General features: G+C 52.0%; 1 protein-coding gene and 1 long non-coding RNA gene across 6 annotated transcripts in view; one reads left to right on the top strand and one right to left on the bottom strand.

The window, feature by feature from the left end:
- Positions 1-2,513, top strand: part of ANXA13 (annexin A13) — a 62,573-nt gene extending 60,060 nt beyond the window's left edge. Inside the window, 1 exon segment of one of the 2 annotated variants that reach the window (NM_001082119.1) lies at positions 1,957-2,513. In NM_001082119.1, coding sequence (NP_001075588.1) covers positions 1,957-2,076 — 120 coding nt within the window. In that variant the 3' untranslated portion in view covers positions 2,077-2,513. 2 annotated transcript variants of the gene reach the window in all.
- LOC103348125 (uncharacterized) overlaps positions 1-25,984 on the bottom strand; it is a 221,776-nt gene that overhangs the window by 80,380 nt on the left and 115,412 nt on the right. The window lies entirely within an intron of this gene.

Genomic DNA, 25,984 nt, shown 5'->3' with positions numbered 1-25,984 from the left:
GCAATACTCAGCGTCTCACAACAGGATGGGTCTTTCCTTTCTATTTCTAGTGCTGGAATTCCTCCTCTCCCTCCTTTTTCTCCTCCTGCAGGATGCACCTTTCTCTCTTCACGTCTGTCTCCCCTACCCCTCGGTGGTCTCTCTACACTCCTTCCCACACTCTCCCTCCTCCGGCACTCTCTCTCTTCCACAGGTGTCTGTGTCCCCCACCTCTGGCTCTCAGCACACCCCCCCATAGCCAGTCACTGAGGAGTCTCAGGGGACCCAAAAGGGACAGGTGCCCAATGGAGCAAACCTAAGGCTCTGAAGGAACCCCAGGGAGGTCAGATCCTTCTAGGGACCTCACAGGAGTCCATGTTCTCTCTGGTGCAGACCCCAGAACGTTTGACCCTGAGATGCTCTGTCCCAGCTCAGTCCTGACCCCCTCCCAGGTCAGCTCCTTCAAACGGCTCTAGACCCAGCCAGATGCAGTTTAACTGAACTCCCTAGTTTTCCAAAGCCACATGACCAGACTATCCCCCAGGTACCCCTCCTTCCTGCCCTGCCCCCTATGTGGGCAAGGATCCAAGTAGGGGAACAGAGGAATTTCTAAGCCATGGTTGGCAGAGGACACCCACCACCTGCTTCCTGTATCTTTCTACTCAGCATCCACTTCAAACGATCACCCACACACCCCCCCTTCCCCATTCCCATCTTGTTTCTCTCCATCACTTCAGCCCTCTAATTGGGCTGCAGAAGAAAGAACCAGATACCTGAGCCACATTCTCTAGGTCTGGAGTGCAAGGAAGAGTCTAAACCAGAAATGAATTTAAAAAGAACAGACTCTTGGTGCCTGCCATTGATGGTGGCCACGCTGTAAACATTGCTGTGCCTGTCATCTTGCTCACATGGGGCCCTTCAGGGCGTAAGAGCAAAATTCCACAAGAAGTATCAGGGAAGCCAAGAGAGTCCCTTGCTGCTTTTATGAGTCCCTGTGATCCATCTGGAGTTAAACCTTCCCTGGTGCAAGGATCTTCTCTTCCCAGATTGTAACAGTCTGCATGCAGAGCACTCATTCGTGTGTTCCTGAGTCCCAGGTCCACCCCCAATACCTGGGTCTTTCAAGGTTTCAATGAAATGGATTCAAAATATGTCCTACAAAAGATACTAGTTTGGATTTTCTTGACTGGTACTAATGTCCTCGCTGCTTGGGGTACCAGGAAAAATAATGCCTACTTGCCTATTTCTATGTTGACAATTGTCTTATCCTTACATTGGGGGTCATCAGACCATCGCCAGCACACTAAATTGGGCCCGCTGCCTGCTTTGGTGTAATCTTGCTACCTAAGAACAACTCCTTTTCACACAACTGGAGAAAACGGATACTTTGCAACACATCAAATCCGATGACATTCAAACTTTAGTCTCCATAAACACATTTTTGAATGGAACATACACACATAGGGACCCCTCTGCAGACTTCAGGGAACTGAGCGCACTTGTCCGTTTCTCATCCATGACATGGCAATGGCAACCCTTGAAGAGATATTTAAGACATAAATAGGCCACTGCCACAGCTCACTAGGCTAATCCTCTGCCTGCGGCACCAGCACACCAGGTTCTAGTCCCGGTCGGGGCGCCGGTTCTGTCCCGGTTGCTCCTCTTGTAGTCCAGCTCTCTGCTGTGGCCCGGGAAGGCAGTGGAGGATGGCCCAGGTGCTTGGGCCCTGCACCCCATGGGAGACCAGGAGGAAGCACCTGGCTCCTGGCTTCGGATCAGTGCAGCGCACTGTCCATAGCAGCCATTTGGGGGGTGAACCAATGGAAGGAAGACCTTTCTCTCTGTCTCTCCCTCTCTCTCTCTCACTAACTCTGCCTGTCCAAAAAAAAGCCATAGACGAACAGCTGAGTCTAACACACGCTTGCCGTTGTTGGTGCTTACAGTGTGAACGTTGCTGTGCCCGTTGTCTTTCCACAGGTGGACCTTCCAGGGATAAAAGCAAAATTTCAAGAGAAGTACCAGAAGTCTCTCTCTGACATGGTTCGCTCAGACACTTCCGGGGACTTCCGGAAACTTCTAGTGGCCCTCTTGCAGTGAGCCAAGCCAAGCCAACAGCAACACAGAGAGAAGCCGCCTCTGTCAAGAGCATGTTCCAAACACAAAACCCCCTCAAGAGCCCAGGTTTATTTTCTTGGAAGCTTACGCAGGGCAGCCAGACCATGCTCATTGACTCAAGGTGCTCGGGTGGGTCACCTTGAACGCTGGCTTAGCAAGTATCTGGGCTGCCTCTTAAGGTTTCTTTAGCGTGGTGACTGAATGCTTTCCACACACAAATGGAATCAGCAGTCGATGAAAAAGCTATGGTTTTAATGAAATGCTTAGGAGAGTACAGACTGCACAGGGGTGTGTGGGGGCCAGGTAAAGACAGAATGGTGAAGGAACAGGGGAGACAATTTGACCGATTTGCTAATTTTCCTTCTCTGTGTTCTATGCCAAAGCCTCAGCGTTCATTAAAAGTTGTCGATTATGCCTCCAATGTGCTGCTTTTCCAAAGCTGGCCTGCTTAGTGTGGGCTCTTGGCCTGGAGACACAGGACCTGTGAAATCAAACCTTTCTGGGGAGTGTAAACAGTGGCGTTTATTTGGGATCATGGAGGACAGTAATCAAGGCTGGCAGCAGGGAGATAGTAGACTGGTCTGCGTGAATGTGACGAGCGTGAGACTCACTAATCTATTACCTGATTTATTTGGGTTTTCTCCTCTAAGCATTTGGCCCACTTGAGTGCTTCATTTGACCTTCAAATACAACCAGGCTGAGCAAGGTGCTAAAAAACAAAATCAAGGTCAATGGGCCGCCTCTTTGGTAGGTTGGTTTGGCTGCAATAGAATCTCTGTCCCAAGATGCTGGCCTTGTAGCCGCACAGAGCTACACATGAAGGGCTCCCTCCAGGGAACCTAGACACCTGGGTCTCGGATGACCATTGGCACTTCCCAGTTACAATTTCATAGCTGATGCTCCCACAGCTCTATGAGGTTGATATTTGTCACTTGAGGAAACCATGACATTAGTAATCTGGTTAAATTCATCTGCAAGTGCTAGAATCAGGACTTGAGTCCAAGACATTCCAGGAATCATGCTACTAACCACCTCTCCTTAAAAAAACATAACTTGAGTTACACGGGAATGGGCCTATATTCATTCATCTAATTCGCTACCATTGGCTCACCACTGTGCTAGGCTCCAGGGATATAAAGGTAAATAGAAGATTGACAACCCTTTGGGCAACTTATTCCCAGGCCAGCAACATAGACAGAGGTGTCCAATATGCAACAGAATGTTGTATGTGCATTACCAAGGGCAGGTAAAGGCCTCTATCCAAGAGTAAGAAGAGGGAACACACAGATGCGTTTGTGCTGGATTCTAAAGAGTGTAGAGCAGCCTGCCAGAGAAACACAGGAAGAGGGCACAGGCGGAAGCTGGGACGTGTGAGTAGGCAGGATGTTCAGAAAGAGGTGGCATCCATTCTCCTGGGACACAGCACAGAGACAGAGAGGAGCAGGCTGGCGAGGCAGGCAACGAGGCTGCTGAAACACACTTGGATACCATCATTCAATGTATTGCTTGTCATGGAGGAGTTTGGTCCTTTGGACAATGGCGTGATTGGAGGTGTTTAATTGGTTGGGGACTAGGATCGTTCTTGGACCTTGGGAAATAACTCAGGTGATAGGACCAAACATGTAGCAAATAGCTCAAACACTCAGTCTGAGGACAGATGCCATAGTGTGTCTTTTCAGTGGGTACAAAACCATGAATCAACAAATTAAGAAACTATGGTGGTGCTGGCTCTGTGTCATAGTAGATTAAGCACCCGCAGCACCAGCATCCCATATGGACGCCAGTTCAAGTCCCAGATGCTCCACTTCCGATCAGGCTCCCTGCTTTTGCCTGGGAAAGTGGTGGAGTAGGGCCCATGTGCTTGGGTTCCTGCAACCCATGTGGGAGTCCTAGAAGAAGCTCCTGGCTCCTGGCCTCAGATTGGCCCAATTCCAGCCATTGCAAGATTTGAAGAGTGAACCAGTAGATGGCAGATTGCTCACTCGCACTCTCTCTCCCTCTCTCTCTCTCTCTCTCTCTCTCTTCCCCTCTTTCTCCATATCTTTGTCTTTCAAATAAATATTTTTTTAAAAAAAGACATTACGGTAACATTTGATGACTTCACTATACTGGTTTATTTACCTGTCAGAGTTAGCATTGTGAACCTTAACACATAAAAAATTATTTTCTAGAGCCATGGTCAGTGACAAAACATACTGGTATTTTCTTATCTGGTGCTGAAGCTGGTCTCTGCTTTCATAAAAAGAAACAAAACAACCAGTTCTTGGGATCTGAGCTCATGGCAAGGAGAGCAGAGAGATCTATTAAAAACAGACATGATTTGTTGGTGACCATGATTCATGCAGAGAAAATAAGGAAGGTGATTCCCGGGGGAGAAAGCGGGCTGAGACCGAGAAGCAAGGTCACTTGTTCAAGGCCATATGGGAGAAGGGACCTAGGATTCAACCTCAAGTTGCTCTGACCCCCAAGCCCGTCACCTTTGCCACACTAGCTCATGAGTCACGAGTGCATTGGTTCAAAGTTGGCTGGGGAAGCCTCGTGCTGCCTCTCTGTGGCCACTGACTGCTGCTCATCACCCACAGGCTGGAGCCACAGCCGACGTGCTCAATTCGAGACGCTCCCTCACGAGACAGCTCGGGGTTGGTCCGTCCCAGCAATGGTCCCCACTACCCCTGCCCCCACAGCCAGCTGGGAAACTCCTCCCTTTCCCCTTCACATACACGGTGCCCTGCTGGCCCCTTTCCCCTCTGCCCAAGCCCTTGGCCTCAGAGGGCAGGCCTGCCTGCGGCGAGAGGAGGAGGACAAGACAGAAGGAAGAGGGAGACAAGAGCAACACTGCTTCGTCACCTGCTGCTGCACAGCCCTGTCCCCATGCTACCCACTTCCTCCAGGGCCCCAGGGGGAACGCCAGCTTCCGCCACCCGAGTGTCTACACAGAGGGGAGCAGGCCCTGTCGGAGCCTTTGCTGACTCAACACGCTTCCTCGTGAAAGCCGTCCCAGGCCCCCATGGGACTCCACACTGCTGCTCCCCCCCACAGTGAGCTTCCTGGGGGTGCTGTGGGTAAGCAGACTTTGGGGAGCCGGCCTGAGAAAACCATCGTGAAAGCTGAGGAGTCCAGAGCATCCCATCACCCACTGCGGGAGCTTCCGCTCTCAGATTTCTCCCCATCGCCCTGGGACCCCTAATATCTGTGGGTCCCAGCCCAGCTTTACTGTCTGGTCTATCCAGAACCAGGAGGGGCCTGTGAGCTAACACTGCTCAGACAGCCGAGTTCACGCTACGACCCTGCTGCGGATCCTGGGGCGAGGCCCCGCTCCTGCTCTGGAGCCGGCTCAGGACCCTCGGAAAGGAAATACGGGGTCCCAGGTGCCTACAGCAAGGGCTTGAAAAGGCAGTCCGGGCTGTGTGTCTCTGTGACCCCAGAAACTGCCCACCCATAGGGAGGAGCGCAACCGCAGAGGGCCCAGTGCAGGGACGTCAGGCCTGTGTGTGAGGTCTCCACTCCCTTGAGCACTTTGGGGTGGCATCAGCCACTTTTCTTCTTGCTCTCTCTGAGAACTAATTCCCCAAGTTCTTCCTCCTTTTTTATAGTTTTTTTTTTAATTTATTTATTTGACAGGTAGAGATATAGACAGTGAGAGAGAGAGACAGAGAGAAAGGTCTTCCTTCCATTGGTTCACTCCCCAAATGGCCACTATGGCTGGCATTGCGCCGATCCGAAGCCAGGAGCCAGGTGCTTCTTCCTGGTCTCCTGTGCAGGTGCAGGGCCCAAGCACTTGGGCCATCCTCTATGCCCTCCCGGGCCACAGCAGAGAGCTGGACCAGAAGAGGAGCAACCGGGACTAGAACCCGGCGCCCATATGGGAAGCCGGCACCGCAGGTGGAGGATTAACCAAGTGAGCCATGGCGCCGGCCCCGTTCTTCGTCTTTCAAGACACCAGTGCTCGCTCCCTCAGATTGCTGGGGCCCTAAGTGGGCCTCAATCACGGCAAATGGGCAAAATACCCTCCTACGTACACACACACACCATGCTTCCTTCAGCTCCATGGTGACACCACTGACCCTGGACTTCTAGAGCCTGCTGGAGACTGCTATAAGCAGCTGTGGTCACGTACCTCCTCTTAGTCTAACCCCTGTCCTCAATGGGACGCCGGCTCGTCAGGCCCAGTGTGCTGGAGGGCAACTCGCTTGTTCTTCTTCCAGCCTGGCCATGAGCTTGAACTGAGAGCCGCCAGGTGCCAGGCCCTGAGCTGGGCACCGAGTCATCCAGGATGAGCCACTCATGCCCTGTCTTACCCTCACGGAGCTTCCAGTCCAAGGGGAAGACAATCACCAGGTAAACAAACCTCGCAGAAAATAACCACAGACCGCGGGGCCAGCCAGGAGAAGAAGAAACAGAACGAGGCCTTGGGTCACACTGGGCCAGGCTGGGAGAGTGGGAGAAGGGAACCACTTGAAATGCACCAATCAGTGTCATCTGTCCGAGAGCAGGGGGTGGGAAGGAACCAACCAGAGAGATGCTGGGCCACAGAGGAGCTTGAGGCAAACCAGGATGATGCTATAGGGGTGCTCGAGGGACCCTTGTTCTGTGTGAGGGAGGGCAGGGCCAGGGGAGGTCGGAAGTCCGAGGTCAGTTGAAGCAGGACCCAGAGGCCCAGGTAAGGCATTTAGGTTTTATTCTAAGTGTACTGCTGAGATTCCACCCTGCCCTCCCCCTGGGGGTGTCCCGCAGCCAGCCTCCAGGGTTCCATCTCTTTTTGTGCACAGCTCCACACTCCTCCTGGTTTCCAGGGAGTTGGACTGGGTCCAGGGAGTGTGTGGCATCAGCCGTGATCTGTACCACAAACGCACACGCTGCCCTGAAGCTCAAGCCTTGTGCTGTGCCTGTGTCTCCTTCTCCCCATCCTCACAGTCAGTTCTTTTTGGAGGATTGATGGCCTTTCCTGCCAGGTGGCTTCAGTCGGAATGATGTGACCAGAGAGTTTCTGGAAACAGCAGATCCCCACTGGGACCACAGTTAGCGGCTGTGGCGCTGTGGTAGTTGGCTCTCAGCAGGTGGGTCCCGGGGCTGATTTGTGGCATCTGCTGATTCCATGGTGTCAGTACTTCCATAGTGGCTGAAGTCAAGCACTGACATGATGTCCCAGGATGTAAGAGTCAGAGAAAGACGAGCAGCGGCAGCCCACAGTGTTCCCAGCTCACAGATGGCAGTCACCCCCACACCCCACACAACACTAAGACTGCTATGGTTGGATCTCATTTGGTTCGTGTGTTGGGAACTTGGACCCTAGGGTGGGGGCAATGGGAGGTGGTGTGGAGCCTTTAAGAGGTGGGGCCTAATGGGGGGTCCTTAGGTCAGCAGGTCAGCTAAGGGTGTGCCCTCCACAGGGATTACGTAGGTTTTCATGGGAGTCTAGCTGGTTCTTATGAGAGGGTTGTTAGAAAAGCCGAGCCTGGCCCCACCAGATTCTCCCTGGATTCCTATATGGAGATGCGATCCTTCCCTCCCACGTACATTTCCACCATCCACCCTGAGGCCCTTGCGAGAGTCTACACCCGTACTGTTTGGGCTTTCAGCATGCAAATCCATGAGCCAAATAAATTCCTTTTCTTCATGTGTAGCCCACCGCAGGAATTTCATTATCATGATGAAAAGGTGACAAACACAAACATGTAGCCAGCAATCAGAAAGGGATGGATTTTGAGTATTTGTTGCATTTATTACCAATATATTTATGTTTCTCTAATTTCCAATAATGACTACATTTAGCAGCCACCTCATAAGTCTCCTGAAAAGGGAATCAGCTCTTATGAAACAACACAGCCAACTTCAACACTGCACTTGGTCTCTGTCCTAATCCTTGTTTCTCCCAGGGGACTCCCAAGACCTTGTCCCCGGGAACCAGCATAAGAAGAGGTGATTATCCTGGACACCAGTGCTGGTTAGCTTCTTGTCACTATAACAAAACACCTGAGACAATTGACCTTACAAAGAGAAAAGGCTGATTTAGCTCATAGTTCTGGAGGTTCAAGTTCAAGATTGGGTGGCCCCAGCAGTTTGGTAAGGGAGGCAGATGGCAGTGGTGGGGCACAGGCAGTGGCAGATCACATAACAAGACAGGAAGCAGAGAGAGTGGTTGGCCCATTCGGGCTTATATGACAACCTCCCAAAGGCACCCAAGACCTTCCACTAGGCCACACCTCCTACAAGCTCCACCAACTCCCCAACAGCACTACCCTGGGGAGCAAGCCTTTAACATATGGGCCTTAGAGAGACATTCAATATCCAAACTATGGCAATACTCTTCCCCCAGGGCAATGGACTGTATGGATCCCACCATGCATTTCGGAGTCACCATCAACAGTTTGAGTAGGTTGTCTACTGCACAAAGCAGCCTGGTTGAGGTGACACGTTGGGCCTGAAACCTTAGCTCTCCCCATCCAGACTTTGACTGCGGGGCTGTAGCAGCCTAGAGAAGGTACCTTTAGCCAATTTGCACAGAGTTACTCTATCAGCTGGTACCATGCGGCTGGTAATGGATGTAATCAACTCTTCCTAAGCAGGGCCATTCAAGACATTCTTTCCTGGACAAAACGTCTTGTCAGCAGTTTCTCATTCTAAGAGCTATAAGTTCTAAAGTTCTAGGCACCCCACGTACCATACAGGCAACCCACATAAATCTGTTCTTACGAGAGTGTCCAAAAGTAAGGATTCCAAGGAAAAGGAGGTGAGAATAATGATCCAGAAGAGAAGACTGAGGTTTTACCGCATAAAGGAGACAGACAGTGCAGGAGCTAAGGGAAGCTGAGTACGCTAAGGGGACCACAGGCTCTCCTCAGGGGATGCCAGCCCCTGGAAGCCCCCACCCCTCCATCCTCACCCAAAGGACCGCCCAGCAGTGTGCAGCCTGGCTCATTCAGCAGCAAGAGAGTAATGCCCAGGATGCTCCCGGACTACACCAAACCACGTCTCCAACTGCATTACAGTCCCTAGACAGGCCTCGGATGAGCCTGCAGAGTAGATCAGCTGAGACATATGGCTGCCAGAACACCAGCAACGGATTTCAGCTCTGCATGCCCAAAAGGGAGAGCCCCAACGTCTTCTACGAGAGATGTCAAGTTGGCCTGGGTGCCTCACTGCAACTCCTTTAACGACCCCAGGGCACTGGGCGCCGACATGAAGAAGACAGGAGATCGGCAGAGAGAAATTGTCGCTCCCCGTCTTCGTGGGGGAACGACACTAAACCCTGCCTAGGCTTCATATCCGAGTCACGGCACCATTATGTCGCTCCCCCTCTTCGTGGAGGAGCAACACAAGACCCTGCGCTGTTCTTTCGTCTGCTCGGCCCTCCCCGGGTTTGCTGCTGGTTCTTCCCGGGTTGGCTACTATCCCTTCCACCTCCGTGGAAGGGCAGTTCCCCCTGGCCACATTCCCCACTTCCGCAGGGGAGCGGCACACCGCCGGCCGGCTCTTCTCGGGGGCCGCACAGGTGTTTCTTCAGCTAGATGTTCCCCATAGATGTTCCCGGTGCATGCCGTCTCTCTCCTCCTTTATAGTCCTCCTCCGCCAATCCCAACTCGGCTGCCCACACGCCGAGTACGCTGCTCTCCAATCAGGAGCAAGTCCTACAGTTAATTGGTTGAACTGGAGGCAGCTGTGCGGAAGCTGTTTACTTCTCTCCCAGCGCCATATTGTGGGAGAGCAGATGCATAGAATAAGTCCTAATTCGAGTAACTTAGTCTAGTCCGGATTGCTCCCCACAGAAATGAAACAGCCCAGGTCTGGGGAGGATTTTTTTTAAAGATAGATTTATTTATTTATTTGAAAGTCAGAGTTACACACACACACACACACAGAGAGAGAGAGAGAGAGAGAGAGAGGGAGGGAGGGAGGGGTCTTCCATCCGCTGGTTCACTCCCCACTTAGCCACAACCGAAGCCAGAAGCCAGGAGCTTCCTGCAGGTCTCCCACGTGGGTGCAGGGGCCCAAGGACTTGGACCATTGTCTACTGCTTTCCCAGGCCATAGCTGAGAGCTGGATCAGAAGTAGAGCAGCTGGGACACGAACCGGCGCCCATATGGGATGCCAGCACTGCAGGCAATGGCTTTACCCACTATGCCACAGTGCCAGCCCCTAATGAAGATTTTTAAAACTAAATTTTTTGTTGTCTAGAAGTTTCAGATCTACAGAAAAAAGTTGGAGTAATATGAGAGAGTTCTCATATGGCACTCCCCCACCAGTCACCGACACTAATATGGTACATTTGTCATAACTTCCAAATTAGAAATGACACATCACAACTCAGTAAAGCCCAGACTTTGTTCCTTAGTTTTTACCTAATGAAGCTTTTCTGTCCCAGGATCCCACACTGCATGTAGCCTCCCCTGTAGGCTCCTCTGGGCTGAGTCACTTCCTCAGATTTTCCTTGTTTCCAGTGACCTGGACAGTTTTGAGGAGGTACGGAACGTCCTTGGGGTGTATGAGTTTGCCTGGTATTTTTCTCCTGGTTAGACTGGGGTTATGGGGCTTCAGAGAGGAAGATCACGGTGCTAACATCATGTCAAGGGTACAGGAGAGTAACACGACTTATCACTGTTGACGCTGACTTTGATCCATTGGCTCAGGTGCTGACTGGCAGGTCTCTCCCCTGTCAAGTTACTCATTTTGTTCCCCTTCTCCACTCTGGGCTCATAGAAACAAAGTCCCAACATGTAGCCTACACTTCAGAGGTAGCGGAACAATCCACCTCCTTGGTGGGGAGGGGATATCTACACCAAGTACTTGGGACTCCATAGCACTCAGTGTCTCTGTTCTCCCGGTTTACTTCTGGTGGCAACAATTCATTTATATCAGACTCATGAATATCTATATTTTGGGTTATAATCCAACACTATGTTATTATATTGCTCAGATTGTTCCAGCTTTGTTTCCTGGGAGCTCTTGCTGTTGACGCCTGTGTCCCTCTAACACACCCCTCATTGTCCTTGAGTACTTTAATCTCTGGTCCTACCATGTCCAAAATCTTGAAAAATCCCAAATGTGAAGCACTTCTAGTCCCGAGTATTTCAGATAAGGGATACTCCACCTGTATGCATGTGATTGGGGGATACACAGAGAGATGTGGACCAAGAGATCCACTGTGTCTGTGTTAAGCTAACAGAAGCCCCAATGATGTCTTCTACTTCTACCCACTTCCAAGTGGCTCATGCTAAGAGGGGGATGTGGACATCCTGAAAACAGCACAGGGTGACAAGAATGGGAGGGAAGCTCCTGGAGTAAGGGACCGTGGGCAGAATTTGTGCCCAGGGACTAGGGAGAAAGAACAGGCCATGGCTGAGTGGTCCTCAGACATCCACCACCAGGGACCCAAGGAATGGTCCTTAAGTCTTTGAAGAGAAGGCACTGTGGCTTCTTCTTTGTCATGGAACCAGAAATATTGGAGTACCTGGGTTCAACATGCAGCTCCAGCTCCCAATCCCAGCTCCCTGCCAACACAGACCCTTGGATACAGTGATGATGGCTCAAGTGGTTGGGCCCCTGTGGTGTATGTGGAAGACAGACAGAGTTCCAGCTTCCTGGGTCAGCCAGCCCAATCTCAGCCAGCAGGGGCATTTGAGGAGTGAATCAGCAGACAGGAGCTCTCTATCTCTGTCTATATGTCTGTCTGTCTCTCCCCTCCCCACCCCATCCCCCTTGTGCCCTGTGCTTGTGTGTGTGTGTGTGTGTGTGTGTCTACCTCTTGAATAAATAAAAATAAAAAATTTTAAGGTGTTCAGCCAATATTGATACCACACAAGGGGAGGGGAAAGAGAAAATGTGGGAAATAAAAGTACAAACTGAAGACACCAAGACAGCTGGAGGTTGGCCGTCCCCGGAGGGTTGGCACAGCCTGTGTGACAGAATTGGGCTTCTTGCCAGTGAAGTCAGTTTAAGGAGCATTTGACCGAGAGGAGCCACAGTGAAGTCAGTTTAAGGAGCATTTGAGAGAGGAGCCACAGTGAAGTCAGTTTAAGGAGCATTTGAGAGAGGAGCCAGGGGTCTCTAGACGCTGCCTGCTCGGTAGCGGGATAAGCAACCTTAGCATCACAAGCATGAGACAGCAGGGCTGGCCGTCAGCCTCTTCCCGGCAGAGTTGTGGGCCCCTTTAGGCGTTTCTTCAGAACCTCTTAGACAAGCACAGCTCAGGGCAAAGGAGACCAGAGGCGAGGTTAGACTCTGAGCGAGAAGGTACAGGGCTCTGGTTTTGTACCCTTCCTCGATGTGAGTTAACACGCACCAGGATAACACAACTCAACCCAAAGTGGACGACGTTAATTGTCTGAACTCTGAACTCAAGTATTAATTATTTTAACTGCCTTGAAAAACAGAATCCAAGTTGCTGTTTTCTAAAATCTTACTGAGCCGGTTCAAATTAAGAAACAGTCTTCGGAATAGCTTGATGCAGGGAAGATCAGAAAAGGAGCCATCGCTTCCACCCTAGTATTCCATTCACTTCAAGTGTCAGGCCCATGCAAATCGGTACACTTGCTGTGTATTTCTATCTGTCGGCACTCTTTTAACTGCAGCTCACTTGGTCAGTTTGCAGGATCAACAAGCAGATCCCCCCAGTCATCAATGGCTTTCTCAGATCAAAGTCTGTTGGTGGCTGATTCAGATGCTCCCCAGGTTGGCGGCTGGTCGGAGACCAGGTAGGAGGCCCCCCTGTCTCTGGCACTTTGCAAGAGCAGGTTGTATTTGTGCCCAAGCTTGTCGGTGACTGTTGTACACACTACTGCCATTATGTAGTTCAGTTATCTATTAAATAGGCAGGACACTCTAAGTGCAAAGGGAAAGACCTGTTTCTGTAAAAGCCAAACTGAATGCTTTGGAAAGACTAGACAAAGGTAGGTTGCAGTAAAAAAAAAAAAAAAAAAAAAAAAAAAGGAATAAATACAACCACTCAATGCTTACCATGGCTCATTCTTAAATAAAAGTCTGTAGCAAATCAATGTACATTTGAATGCTTCATATGGAAAGTAAAATTAGGCTCTATCTTAATGATTCTCTGCTTTAGGCTTAAATATAAATACCAATTGTCCCTGTCAAGTGTGTCAGGTAAGAGGGTTTCTACCATATTTCTGCATTTTCTGTCTATAGCTATCTATGGGCTTTTTTTCTGGTAGGAGATGTGCATGGTGGAGCCGGCACTGTGGCATAGCAGGTAAAGCTGCTGTCTGCAGTACTGGCATCCCATATGGACTCCACTTTAAGTTTTGGCTGCTCCACTTCTGACTGAGCTTCCTGCTAATGTGCCTGGGAAAGCAGTGGAAGTTGGCCCAAGTACTCGGGTCCCTGCATCCCCATGGGAGACCTGGAAGAAGCTCCTGGCTCATAGCTTCAGATTGTGACCGTGGCAGCCATTTGGGAAGTGAACCAACAGATGGAAGACTTCTCTGAAACTCTGCCTTTCAAATAAAATAAAGAAAAATCTTTTTAAAAAGATGTACATGGCGCTATATCACCTCCCACATCCCTCTGCAGGGAATCAGGAAGGGCAGGCCTGAAGAGTGAGGAAGACCAGAGAGGGACCCTGACTGCCCCACTCAGCCTGTGTGTCCGTGGGAAGCCACCATGCCCTTCCAGACTCAGTTTCCTCACCTGCAAAATGGGAATGTGAATAGTCAAGAAGCTCCTCTACTGAGGAATCCAAGGAAAAGGAGCTGCTATCGATAAGCACATCTCTGATTCCTCCCATCCCTCAGTCTTCAAGGACCACGTAGCTGAAGTCCTGTTAATGCTCTTCCCCCATAGGTCTTAGAGCCTCCGTGTTCACCACTTCCATAGCTACCACCCCAGGCCAAGCCTCCATCCTTTCTAGCTTGGCCCCTACAGTGCCTTTCAGCTGGGCTCCCCGATTCTCCAGTTGCTTGGTCTCTGGCTCCATCTAGAATGTAGAATGTTCATCCCCCCCACCCTGCTACCCACCAGGCAATAGCCACCTTGGACTTCTTCCTATTCTTCAAATCATTGCACGTATTCCTGCCTTAGGATTTCTATGGCTATAGATCCTGCTGCCCACAACTCCCCTTATTGCAGACATGTCATCGAATCTTAGCATTCAGATCACCTCCTGCAGGGCTAGTGCCAGTCAGCCATCAAGTCCCACCCCCTCAGTGCCCTCGAAACACACCCAAGCCCTCCCTTTAACTTCACCTCTGTTGTCTTCACAGTGGTTGTCACCACCCAAATCCTCATTGTCTATGCACCCCACCCCACCATTAGAACACACATTCTAGGTCAAGGGCATATTTCTCCACTGGTCACCACTGTTACCCAAGCGCCTAGAACAGCGCTTGTACTCCAAACTCACAGAAGCTCAATGAGGTGCGGTTGACCAGATGAACACCCTAACACAACACCCTTTCTCCCTCCAACATCTCCTGACTTCCCCTTTTCCTTTCAGTTGCAGCTCAAGCATCACAGACTCCTGGGAAACAAGCCTTGTCCGCCCCACCGCCAGGCACGTGCCCACTCCCTCTGCTGCACTGTTCTCAGCCGTTCTTTCTATCCACGTCACCGACCTGTCCGAGAGCTCTGTGAGGCCAAAGTTTACACTGCAGCCTTGCAACCCCACTGCATGCACGTCATGCGTGCACCCATTCCCTACACGTCTTGCTTCCCTGCCTTTCCCAACCGCTAGATATGAAAGAGTCGTTCTCTCCCGCCCTGTTCTCTACGTGGGCAGCCTTGGTAGCACTGATCGCCATCTGGAATCAGGCCATCTCCACGGATTGATCAATTTGCTCTGCTCATCCGTTGTCTGCCCCCCACACTGCATTCCCAGCATGTAGAACAGCGGCAGAGGCATAGTAGGTCCACAGCAAAGATCTGTTTACCAATGGCTCACTGTGCCTGTCTGTCAGGTGTAGGAATAATTGATTGATTAGCCACCATGAACACAATCGATCCTGGGGTGTCCAAAGAGCCAGCAGAGCCAATGCAATGCCCACAATTGTTACTCATGTTTTCCAAAACAAGACTGTGGGCATGATTCACAAATCTCCCATTCTGAAAGAAGCGCTAAGGAGAACGAAAGCAAGAAGAGATTTGGCTAATGAGCAGCATGTGTCCTGAACGGCCTCAGGGCACCCAGCATCTGAAGGACTGATTGGCTACTTCTTCTGTTTGGTATCAAGAATGCAGACAGGAGCAGTGGATCTCTCAGCAGCTCTAGTAATTGTATTTCAATTAGTCCAAGTAGAAACAGGGCTACAGATAATTGCCCGGAAGCTCAGTTTTCATCAGCGGTCACATTGCATTGTGCATACATATTGGCACGCAGAGGCTGGAGGGCGAGGTGACATTCAGAAAACAAGTTTCAAAGGCAAATTCCAAGAAGAGTATAGGGCATTTAACAGCCCCTCTCCAAGAGGGAGCCCTCGGGCTTCTCAACCTAGGCCGACCTGGGAGGTCAGGGTGGCATCTTCCACATAATGTGTAAATAACATCGGCCACATGAAGCCGCCCTGGGCCCACAGCACTGCCAAATACAAGTTGGGCAAGGCGGCAGCCACAGGCACAGTGAAAGTGGAGACAGCCTGAGACAGCCAGTAGGGCCAGTAGAACCAAAGCCAGGTCGGGGCTGCCAGCAAGGAGCCCCCCCAAAAATAACGTCTCATTAAGATGGCCTGGCTAGAACAGGAGAACTCCAGTGGGGGGGATGCAAAGAGGGTACCAGGGTACGGGCCCCAGAAGCACACCCACTGCACCGTGCTCCTCCTTTGGACAGGATTGAAGAAACAAGAAGTTGTGGGTTTGTGTTTTCTCTATGTAATGAGAAAGACAGGCCTGTCAACGATGCCTACACATTTACATCTGGGTGACGTGCGTGGTGCCACATCACACGCTGGGCTAGACAATGAAGTGCCTTCACAGTACCAATGCCTGCCCTCCCCCCCAGGACCGGCATTTCATCCGACTTGGACTGGGAATGTTTAAGTCTCCCTTAGAACTTTCCTGTGAAGCCAGTGTGAGAACCGCTGCACCAGCACAGGCTCAGTTGGGCAGGCTCTGAAGCCACGGCCACTCCTCCCAGGGACCCCCTCACTCACTGCCAGGACCCTCAGAACTATTTGTAAAGCAAAGAGGAAGGAGAAGGAGCCCTTGCAAACACCTGTCTCCAGAAGCCCCCCTGGAATATACCATATTTGTCTGTATAAGTCTTGTTGAAGCCCCTAGGGTTTTTTTTTTTTTTATGAATTATTTTATTGATTTGAAAGAGTTACAGAGAAGTGGAGCCAGAGAAAGAGGTCTTCCATGCCACTGGGTCACTCTCTAAATGACCGCAGTGGCCACAGCTGAGCTGATCTGAAGTCAGGAGCCAGGAGCTTCTTCCGGGTCTCCTATGCGAGTGCAGGGGCCCAAGGAGTTGGGCCATCTTCCACTGCTCTCCCAGGCCATAGCAGAGAGCTGGATCAGAAGCAGAGCAGCTAGAACTTGAACCAGTACCCATATGGGATGCTGTCACTGCAGGTGGCGCTTCAACCTGCTGTGTCACAGCACCGGCCCCGGGCCCTAGGGTCTTCTGTTAGGCTAGTCCTCTGGGACTAGTCCCTTGCTCCCACGCTCATTCCAAATATCCACACAGCACCTTCTGCAGGCCCAACCCTCTTATTCTCATAGAGACAGAGAAGAAACCACAAAATGTAACAAATAGAATCATTTCATAAGATGAAAGGTGCAAGACACAGATAAAGCGGGGTGATGTGACACTGGAAGACAGGTCTGATTAATGAAATAACATCTGAGCCGAGTCCTGAACACGAAGCAGCCAGCCACGTGAAGGTCCCAGGAAGAGCAAGTGCAAAGCCCCCCTGCGGGCACCTCAGAGCCCCATGGCCTTGGACGTGGACACCTTCCAATCCAAGTCTGCTACACCTTCAAAAGCCGCCTCCTGTGAGAAGCTTCCCACAGGCAGCCCTTCCGGCTTCTGACCACCCTACCTCACCTCCTGTGCCTATGAATACGCATGGGAAATTGCAGTGGGCTAAAGGCCTAAGTCCTAATCTCTGCTCTCCGTCTCTGCTCTCCGTCTCCCGAGCAGCAAGCGGGAATGTGCACTGTGTCCTAGCGCCTGCTGTGTCACCAGATGCCGGTCTCCTCCCATGGCATCATCACCGCTTCAGGGCACAGTCCCTGACTTCTCCCAGCACAGAGCTAGGCATTCATTCAGAAGCCCTGCACACAGCAGTTTACAGGGGGCGGTGAGCAGGTTGTCAATAAGTGCGTGTTTGAATAAAGCACTAATTAGCAAGCCTCGCCTCCAAACCACACAGCCTTCCTTGCACTTGGCGCTATCGTTATCTTCATCTTAGAGATGGGGAAACCAAGGCACAGGGGAGGCCTCGCACCCGCCCCAGGTCGCACAACTGGGATGTAAACCCAGGGCAGTCTGGTACCAGAGGTACTTCACGGCGTGACGTGGCCTCATGAAAACCAGCGCTCCGTATTCCTATGCTTGCCATGACAATACAGACACAAAAAGTTCTAAGAGAATGAATAGAAGTGGCCTGATTCATGGACTGAGTTGGCACCCAAGCCAGAGCAGGCATTCATGGCTGTGGGTGCCAAGGACTCTGGGCTCTCCGCTCGGCCGTGCCCCTTTCTGAAAGGTCAGAGTTCTGGTCGGGATTCAGGTGAAGATCAGGTGATCACTGTGCTCTCCTGTCTCAGTGCTGCCAGGAAGCTCTTGGCAACAGGCAGAATGTCTAATTACACGGCCAGTGGGCAGGCCAGGGCACACTCATTCATTTACCGTAATGTTTTCTGTCTCTCCTTCTCTCTGTTGACACTGCCTGGTGAGATAGGAAAGAACAGGGGCAGGAAGCTGACCTTTAGCTAACACCCTGAGCACGTCAACCTCTTCCCTCGGACAGGCCTACAGAGGGCTGCAGATGCATAGTAAAACACAATAATTAGCAGATAGAAATACAGGACATGCACCCGAACTTGAATTTCAGATGAGAAGATTTTTAGTGTAAGTACAGCATATTTCAAAACTTCATGGAGGGGCCGGCGCCACGGCTCAACAGGCTAATCCTCTGTCTAGCGGCGCCGGCACACCAGGTTCTAGTCCCGGTCGGGGTGCCGGATTCTGTCCCGGTTGCCCCTCTTCCAGGCCAGCTCTCTGCTATGGCTCGGGAGTGCAGTGGAGGATGGCCCAAGTGCTTGGGCCCAGGAGAAGCACCTGGCTCCTGCCATTGGATCAGCGCGGTGCGCCGGCCACAGCGCGCCAGCCGTGGCGGCCATTGGAGGGTGAACCAACGACAAAAGGAAGACCTTTCTCTCTGTCTCTCTCTCTCACTGTCCACTCTGCCTGTCAAAAAAAAAAAAAAAAAAACAACTTCATGGAGAATGGAATTAAAAGATAATGTGTATTTTCCACTCATCTTTTGAAACACCCTCAGATGTCTGGTCCAATATTGGGATCAAACTTTTCCTACAAATCCTGGCTTAATGAAACGCACCCCAGAGGAAAATCAGCACTCACCACCACACTGAATAAAAAGTGCTCACAGGTACCTGAGAAGTAAAAGGCAGTTTTGGTTGAACTCAGGCCTGTCTAAAGACAACTTCTCTTTAACAACTGGAAATGGAAAGTTCTAGACTCTCATACATTTAAAAAATGATCACTGTGAAGCATTGATTTGTAGTTTGTTACATAAACCTTTTCTCTTTACTTTTTAAAAAAATTTAAGTTATTTTCATCTTAATTGAAAGGCAGAAAGAGACAGACAGGCCTGTCTTCCATCCACTGGTTCACTCTCCAAATGGTCACAATAGCCAGGACTGGGCCAGGCCAAAGCCAGAAGCCCAGAACTCCATCTTGGGCTCCCAACATGGGTGTGGCAGGGACCCAAGTAGGTGACCCATCACCTGCCGCCTCTCAGAGTGTACATTAGCAGGAAGCTGGACCAGGGACTGGAGCCAGACTCAGATCCAGGCAGTCTGATAGGGATGCAGGTGTCCCAGCTGGTATCTTAACCATTGTTCCAAATGCCAGTCCCTGGCTCACGGTTAATAAGCAAATTTGCTGAAGGAAACCTGGCCCCCTGGGTATCTGTGGCTCTCTCTTCTCTCCAGGCTCCCGAGAGCGCTGTCCTCTCCACAGACGGTCCATAGCTCTCCTCCAGGTGTCCTGCTTGGGCCACACACGGCTCCTACTCAGGAGCTGCAACTACAGAAGGGACCCTTTCCACCGAGCCTCCCCCATCTGGAACAGGAGAAAAGGAAAGAAGCCGGCAGCCAAGTCAGTTAAACCCAGCAAGATTCCTCTTAGGAATGATAATGGGAGAGATAAAAAGAGAGTGGTTTTGCAAGCAAAAATAACTTGGCTGAGCAAGAGGAGAAATGGAGATGGGGAGATAGCTGGGCGGTGGGAGTGGGAGGGGAGCAGAGGCCAGCGAGACAACACATGAAGAGGGTTTGTGGGGAAAGGGCAAGTGGGGAGAGGCCGCCACTTCTAAATCAGACATCAGAGGACACACCAGGGGGAAGGCAAACGTGTGCGGAGGTCCTCGGACAACCTCAGCCCTGGTGGCGGAGCCAGCAAGTCGGTCTTCAACAAACAGCCATCGCAGCCAGCCCTGGATCTGCTGGGTGCCTGTCCCACATGTCCCTTCTCAGACCCCCAGCAGCTCCTCTGACAAGCTCATCCCAAGGCTGGAACATTTTCCTTTCCTAAGGGCAGTCTGCGCTTTAACCACAGTTTCTGGAACAAGCCCTTCCCTTCTCGCCTGCGCTATCCTTCCCCACACATTAAACTCATTATGTGCCCTACTCAGAGGCCTGGGTAGCTCCGCCGCAGAGGAGCGGGCTGGGGAATGGCCTGGCAGAGATGGAATCTCCATGTGTCTCCCCGGATACACTGTGGGCAGCAAACACAGCAAGGGTCCGTCAGTCTGGTGCCTCCCCCATACGGCATTCTACTCTTGCAGCCACCAATGGAGAAAGTTCTCTGTCGGACACTGGTGTTGAAGAAAACCCTGGAGATGACAACAGAAAGAGTGTGCACATCTCCCAGGAGGAACAGCAGATTCCTGATTGCCATGATTTCTCCCAACGTTGTGCAATGCCTCTGGGCGACGGACAACGCACTGGGTGTTGTGAAGAGTTTACATAGTAGACTCCGCGACCTCCAGCTCACGTCTGAAACTCCACAGCCTGTACCGGCCTGCCCGTTGGAATGGAAAACATAAGCAGATACTCTCTCTTCCCTTACCCAAAGCCCTGGGCACTTTGGCAGGCTTTCCTAGGAATGGAGGTTACCAAACCAACTGTGTTTGCCTTTGCCCACTCCCTGCCACCTTTTGATTATTCAGGTGTCACAGTAACTTAAGCAATGACAAAGGAGGCCTTCATCCACCCAAGGGGCCCCTGAGTCCCCGGCAGGGTCTGAGGGCCGACTCTCAAGGACTGGATGACGCTGGTGCTCTGATACACAATACTGACCCTGTAGGCAGGAGCATCTTCTTCCCACCCCAGGTCACCAGGAATGGGGAACACTCAGCACACCCCCCAGAAAAACTGGATAACAACCTCATAGCAGAATCTGGGAGCCACATGAGTAACGACAAAGCAGATGCAGTCGGCTTGAGAGAAACAATGTGACCTTTGTCTCAGGGAAGACAGGAGATCCAATTCTCTGAAGGTCACTAAGGAGAAATTCCATTTCTTCCGCTCCTCCGGCTTGACTCAGAGAACAGACCGAGCTTAAAAGTGGCCAACTATTTTACTACTAGCATCTTCTTTATTTGAGAGACAGAAAGAGTGCCCAACCATTGGTTCACTCCCCCAAAGGCCTGCAATGGCTTGGAGTGCTGGGAACCAGGAACCAAATCCAGGTCTTCCACGTGGGTGGCAGGCACCCAACTGCTTGAGCCATTCTCCACTGCCTTAGCTGGAAGCTGGAATCGGGAATACAGCCAGGACTCAAACCCAGGCACTCCAATACCGGATGTGGGCATCCCAAGTAGTGTTGTAACCACGAGGCCAAATGCCAGCCCCAGCTACCGGCATCTTTCATGGCAGCCAGAGTACAGCACTACACATACACACACCCAGCACAGAGGCTGTAACTATCAAGTTAGCAACAGGGCAAGATGTGAGAGATGGTGGAGACTTTCGGCATCCCAGAAGGCGCATTGGAGTTGGCATAAATAAAGTTTTGGAAACTGGGGAAAAAGGGAAGCGATTGTTAAGGGTATTTTCTGAGTGGTTGGGAGTTGCAGGTTTGCAGGCCCTGAAGAGAAAAGAAAATCACACCTCAGTGTAGCAGGTGCAAACTCCCCGGATGTCCCTGGGCTCGGAGCTAGGCAATAGGAAGAACAATCAGCCCTCCTCCAGCTATAGACATATGAGGGACGCTCATGGAGCGTGCCAGGGCTACCGCAGCTCCAACCCTATTGTCTGTGGTGGTGCCGCACCGTCACCAGGGCTGGGCGCATCTTCTCGTTGGAAGATGAGCAAATAAAGAACAAAAGGCAGCCAAGGGGGAAAATACCATAGGACAAAGAAAGAGAGCATCGTTTTGAAAACCCAAGCAATTCTTCAAAGATGCATTTCATAAAATAACTTGATGGCTACAATTGGAGTTTTAAACTCTGGATTTTCTTTCCCAAGACTAGAAAGTAGGAAGAAAGAAAGAAACATAGTCCAGATTCCTTTTCTTAGTTTAACAGCAAGGAGCCAAAAAATGTTCTTTCACTCCGATTTTTGATCGTGAGCAAAAGACAGATTAAAGATATTTTTGGCAAAATGTAAAAGAGAACCACTAATAAAGATGTAAACAGTCTGGAAAGAGAGCCAGAAAGCTCCCTGCAGTTCTCCGCCCTTACTGATAGCGGCAGAGGGACAAGGCTCATGCGTGCCCTCGGGGAACCACCATCTAGTTAGAAGAGAGAAAGGGAAACACAGGGTTAAAATTCAGAGCTGTCAAAGATACAGCTCTCCTTCCCGGAGGACCCAGGATTAACAGCGGGTGTGGAGGGGGGACTTCCCTGGAGAACACAGGACTCTTAAATTACTTATCTGTCCTCCCTATCACACTGTGAGCCCCTCACGGACAGAGAGCTCCCCTGTCTCTTGCTGGGTGCACAGACAGGTGAAGATGGTTGACCTTCAGTTAATCACTTCCCTGCCTTGCTCTGTTGCCATTTCTCCAAGGGACACTAACTAACCGGACTCCAAAGGCAGTGGAGTTCACCCTCCCAGTGAGACCCGCTGCCTTCCCTGTAGCAGGTGACACACCTGCCACCATCAGGGCACGCTGTGGGGTCCGCTCTCCCGTCACCCCCAGAGCTGACACAGGAGCAGAGGGATGCGTGCTCGCTGTACCCTCTCCTCCTTTCCCGTTGGATGGGGAGTCCAGACACCTGATCGCCGGCCTGCAAAGATGCAGGTCAGGCTTGAGTTTGCAATGTGCTCGCCGCCCTGACTGACGTCACCTCTGCCCGCCCCAGGGGAGAGAGCTGGTGAGCAGAGGACCGTGGGGCAAAGAGCGGGGAATGAGGCCACTGGCCCAGAAACAGGAGCATCAGGCTTTCGCTCCTGCAGGACGGTCGTCATGGCAACCCCAGGACTCCAGGCACAGGCTCCCTTTCTGCCATTGTCTGCAATACAAAGTCTCCCTTCAGCTTGCCTGGCCTGAACTGGCGAGAAAACGCTCCCAGTGCAAGAACCACAGCCCCGGCTGGCCCGGCTCTCACATGCAGTGGCCTTCAGGGTCCCCACAGACACCCACCCAGCCCATGCCCAAAGCCCTTATAAGAAACGGCACAGTAGCTGCATGTCACCTCCTCCGAGCCTCCAGATTCTTATAACGCTTAATGCAATGCAATAATGCATTATTTGGGGAATAATGAGGAGAAAGATAGCCAGCCTGTGTCCAGGACGGATGCAACTTCTTTTTCGGAACAGCTGCCGGCCACAGTTGGTTGAGTCCCCGGATGCAGAACCACAGACACGGAGCCATCCGCACAGGACAAGGTTTAAACCACAGTGCTAGAGGCAGGTTCCTGCGGACTGCTCCCCCTGCCCAGGCTGGGAACAGGGAACGCTCTGCTGTGACAGGGAGCAGGCGTCAGTGAGGGCAGCCCCGCAGGGCCTCCTGGGCCTGTTTGTTCTTGCCACACAGCGCCTCGGGGCCGCCACCGCCCAGGTTCCTACTGCAGAAGGCTCAGACAGGGCGCGCAGCCCCCGGGGTGTGAGAAGGGCCGGGTGCGTGTGCTGGAGCACATTTTGTGGACTCCTGGTTGTTGTCAAACCTGGGGCTGACCCAAAGCCACTTGCACGAGCCGCAGGAATCCAGGCCCCGTGCACCCAGACGGGAAAGCAAGCCCCGGTGCCGTGTGATGTCAACCCACAATGCCATCAGGAGAACCGCGGCTCTCGGAACTGACTCAGAGGACAGAATAATACACGGCCGCAGCTGGCAGCCCGAGCGCACGTCCTCTGTGCCTGGCTTCAGGCCAGAGATGGGCAGGAGCTCTCGGGAGGGCACATCACCCAGCCCAGGCTCTCAAAGGAGAGCACACCTCAGGGCGCAGACTGCAGGGCTGGGGCTGGAAGGGGCAGGGCTGACTCCTGCACCGCAGGTGAAGGAATGAGCACAGAGAGGGGCAGTGACTTGTCTAAGGACACGCAGCCAGTTCACGGCAGACTCCTCCTAGAATCCAGGATGCCTGCAGGAAGAGATCACCAGGAGGCCAGCAAGGAAACAGGGCACAGGAGAGCAACACCTGGCGGAATCCAATTTCAGAGTCACAAGGAAACACTAACCGCGCCAGCCACTACACCGAGTGCCTCATGCCTGTGGCAAGGACGGTTATCCCCACGTAACAGATGAGGGCACTGAGGCTGGAGGACATGGGTAACTTTCCTGGGACCACACAGATCCTGAGCAGAAAGTGCCAAGATTACCCCCCAGCCCTTCTGCGCCCAGTGTCTGTGCCTTCATCGCTATGCCACTGGCTTCCATCCAGAGGAAGGCTAAGGAGCTGAGTGTGCATGTGGATTTTATTTTTTTAGAGATTTACTTTATTTATTTTTGAAAGACAGAGTCACAGAGAGAGGTGGAGACAGAGAGAAAGGTCTTCCATCCGCTGGATCACTCCCCAGATGGCCGCAACTACCGGAGCTGTGCCAATCCGAAGCCAGGAGCCAGGAGCCTCTTCCAGGTCTCCCACGTGGGTGCAGGGCCCAAGCACTTGGGCCATCCTCCACTGCCTTCCCTGGCCACAGCAGAGAGCTGGATCAGAAGAGGAGCAGTTGGGACTAGAACCGGCATCCACATGGGATGCCCGCGCCTCAGGCCAGGTGCTTTAACCCGCTGTGCCACAGCGCCAGCCCTGCACGTGGATTTTAGATGGCCACACGCTCAGACCCTAAACTACCATGAAAGCTGAGACAAAATAAAATAAAATGCTTTGAGAGAAATAGACTTGTGAACAGGCTGGTTCAGTTCCAGGGAGGCAGTGGAGTCATTTTTGGAGGGGGCTCGGGATTGTGTGTGTTTCTGATACGAGGAACACACCAAGACTCTGTCTTTAGCCGACTTTGATGGTGGAAGCAGAGTTGTTCTCGTGGGCCAGGTCAACAGAATAGGGCCTGTTTCTTCTAAACATGAGAAACCTAATGATTTGCTCAACCCCTGGCAGTGCTGGATCACAGAGGTCTAATTAGCTAGGGGGACGGGGGGATCCAAGATCCCTGCCAGTGACATCACTGTGTAAGTTCACACACACCCCCCCCGCCACCGAGATCCCGACCTCCCACCCCCAGGTCCGCCCCCTTGGCTCACTCACTAACTGGAGGAGGAATGATGCGGGTCTTTTGGTGTAACGAGGAATCCATCTTCCCTGATGCTGACTCCAAGGCCAAGAATGAAGGCACCCGCTTTGGAGTTGGAAGGACCGCAGTTCATTCCCAACCGGAACTTAACTCTTACTCCAGGGCATGAAGCAACTGTTTTGCTTTTCCCCTGATCCTGTTCCTGGATTTGATTCAATGAGGAAGGCTCTGGGGCCCCATTTGCTCTGCACCGTGCACACCAAGCTGTGTGTGGCGACTCGGCCCATGCAGCAGACAGGGGCATGGGTCCACGACCAAAGCTCCCTCTCTTTCCGCACTCTCCCGTCTGCCACAGCTCAGTGCAGGAACCAAGCAGGCCAGGCACCAGGCTGGGTGCTGGGGATAGGATGAAGATGATGTCAGGGTTCCTGCTGTCCAGAGAGAGGCAGGCAGGGGGACGCCACGGCAATGACGCATGAGGCAGGGAGCATTAGAAGTACACAGAGGCTTGGGAACAGGTCAGAGCATGAGAAATTCATCATCCCTGAGGCTCCAGAAGACTTCCAGGGAAGCCGATAAACAAGGGACTTCAAAAAGTCCCTGGAAATGGAGTGAAAACAAGAGTTTCTTTTGGTGCAAAAAGTTTGAAATCTGTGTGAGGTTTTTTTTTTCCACAATGCATAATAAATCCACGAACTTTTCGAAGATTCTTCCTACGAAATAAATCCTAAAGGCTGAAGAGGAGCAGTGAAAAGAAAAGGCGGGCCAGCACCGCGGCTCACTAGGCTAATCCTCCGCCTTGCGGCGCCGGCACACCGGGTTCTAGTCCCAGTCGGGGCGCCGGATTCTGTCCCGGTTGCCCCTCTTCCAGGCCAGCTCTCTGCTGTGGCCCAGGAGTGCAGTGGAGGATGGCCCAAGTGCTTGGGCCCTGCACCCCATGGGAGACCAGGAGAAGCACCTGGCTCCTGCCATCGGATCAGCGCGGTGCGCCGGCCACAGCGCGCTGGCCACGGCAGCCATTGGAGGGTGAACCAATGGCAAAAAGGAAGACCTTTCTCTC

The sequence above is a fragment of the Oryctolagus cuniculus genome, chromosome 6 (genome assembly GCF_964237555.1).
Source record: "Oryctolagus cuniculus chromosome 6, mOryCun1.1, whole genome shotgun sequence".
Classification (NCBI taxonomy): domain Eukaryota; kingdom Metazoa; phylum Chordata; class Mammalia; order Lagomorpha; family Leporidae; genus Oryctolagus; species Oryctolagus cuniculus.
This window is presented reverse-complemented; position numbering and strand designations above follow the sequence as displayed.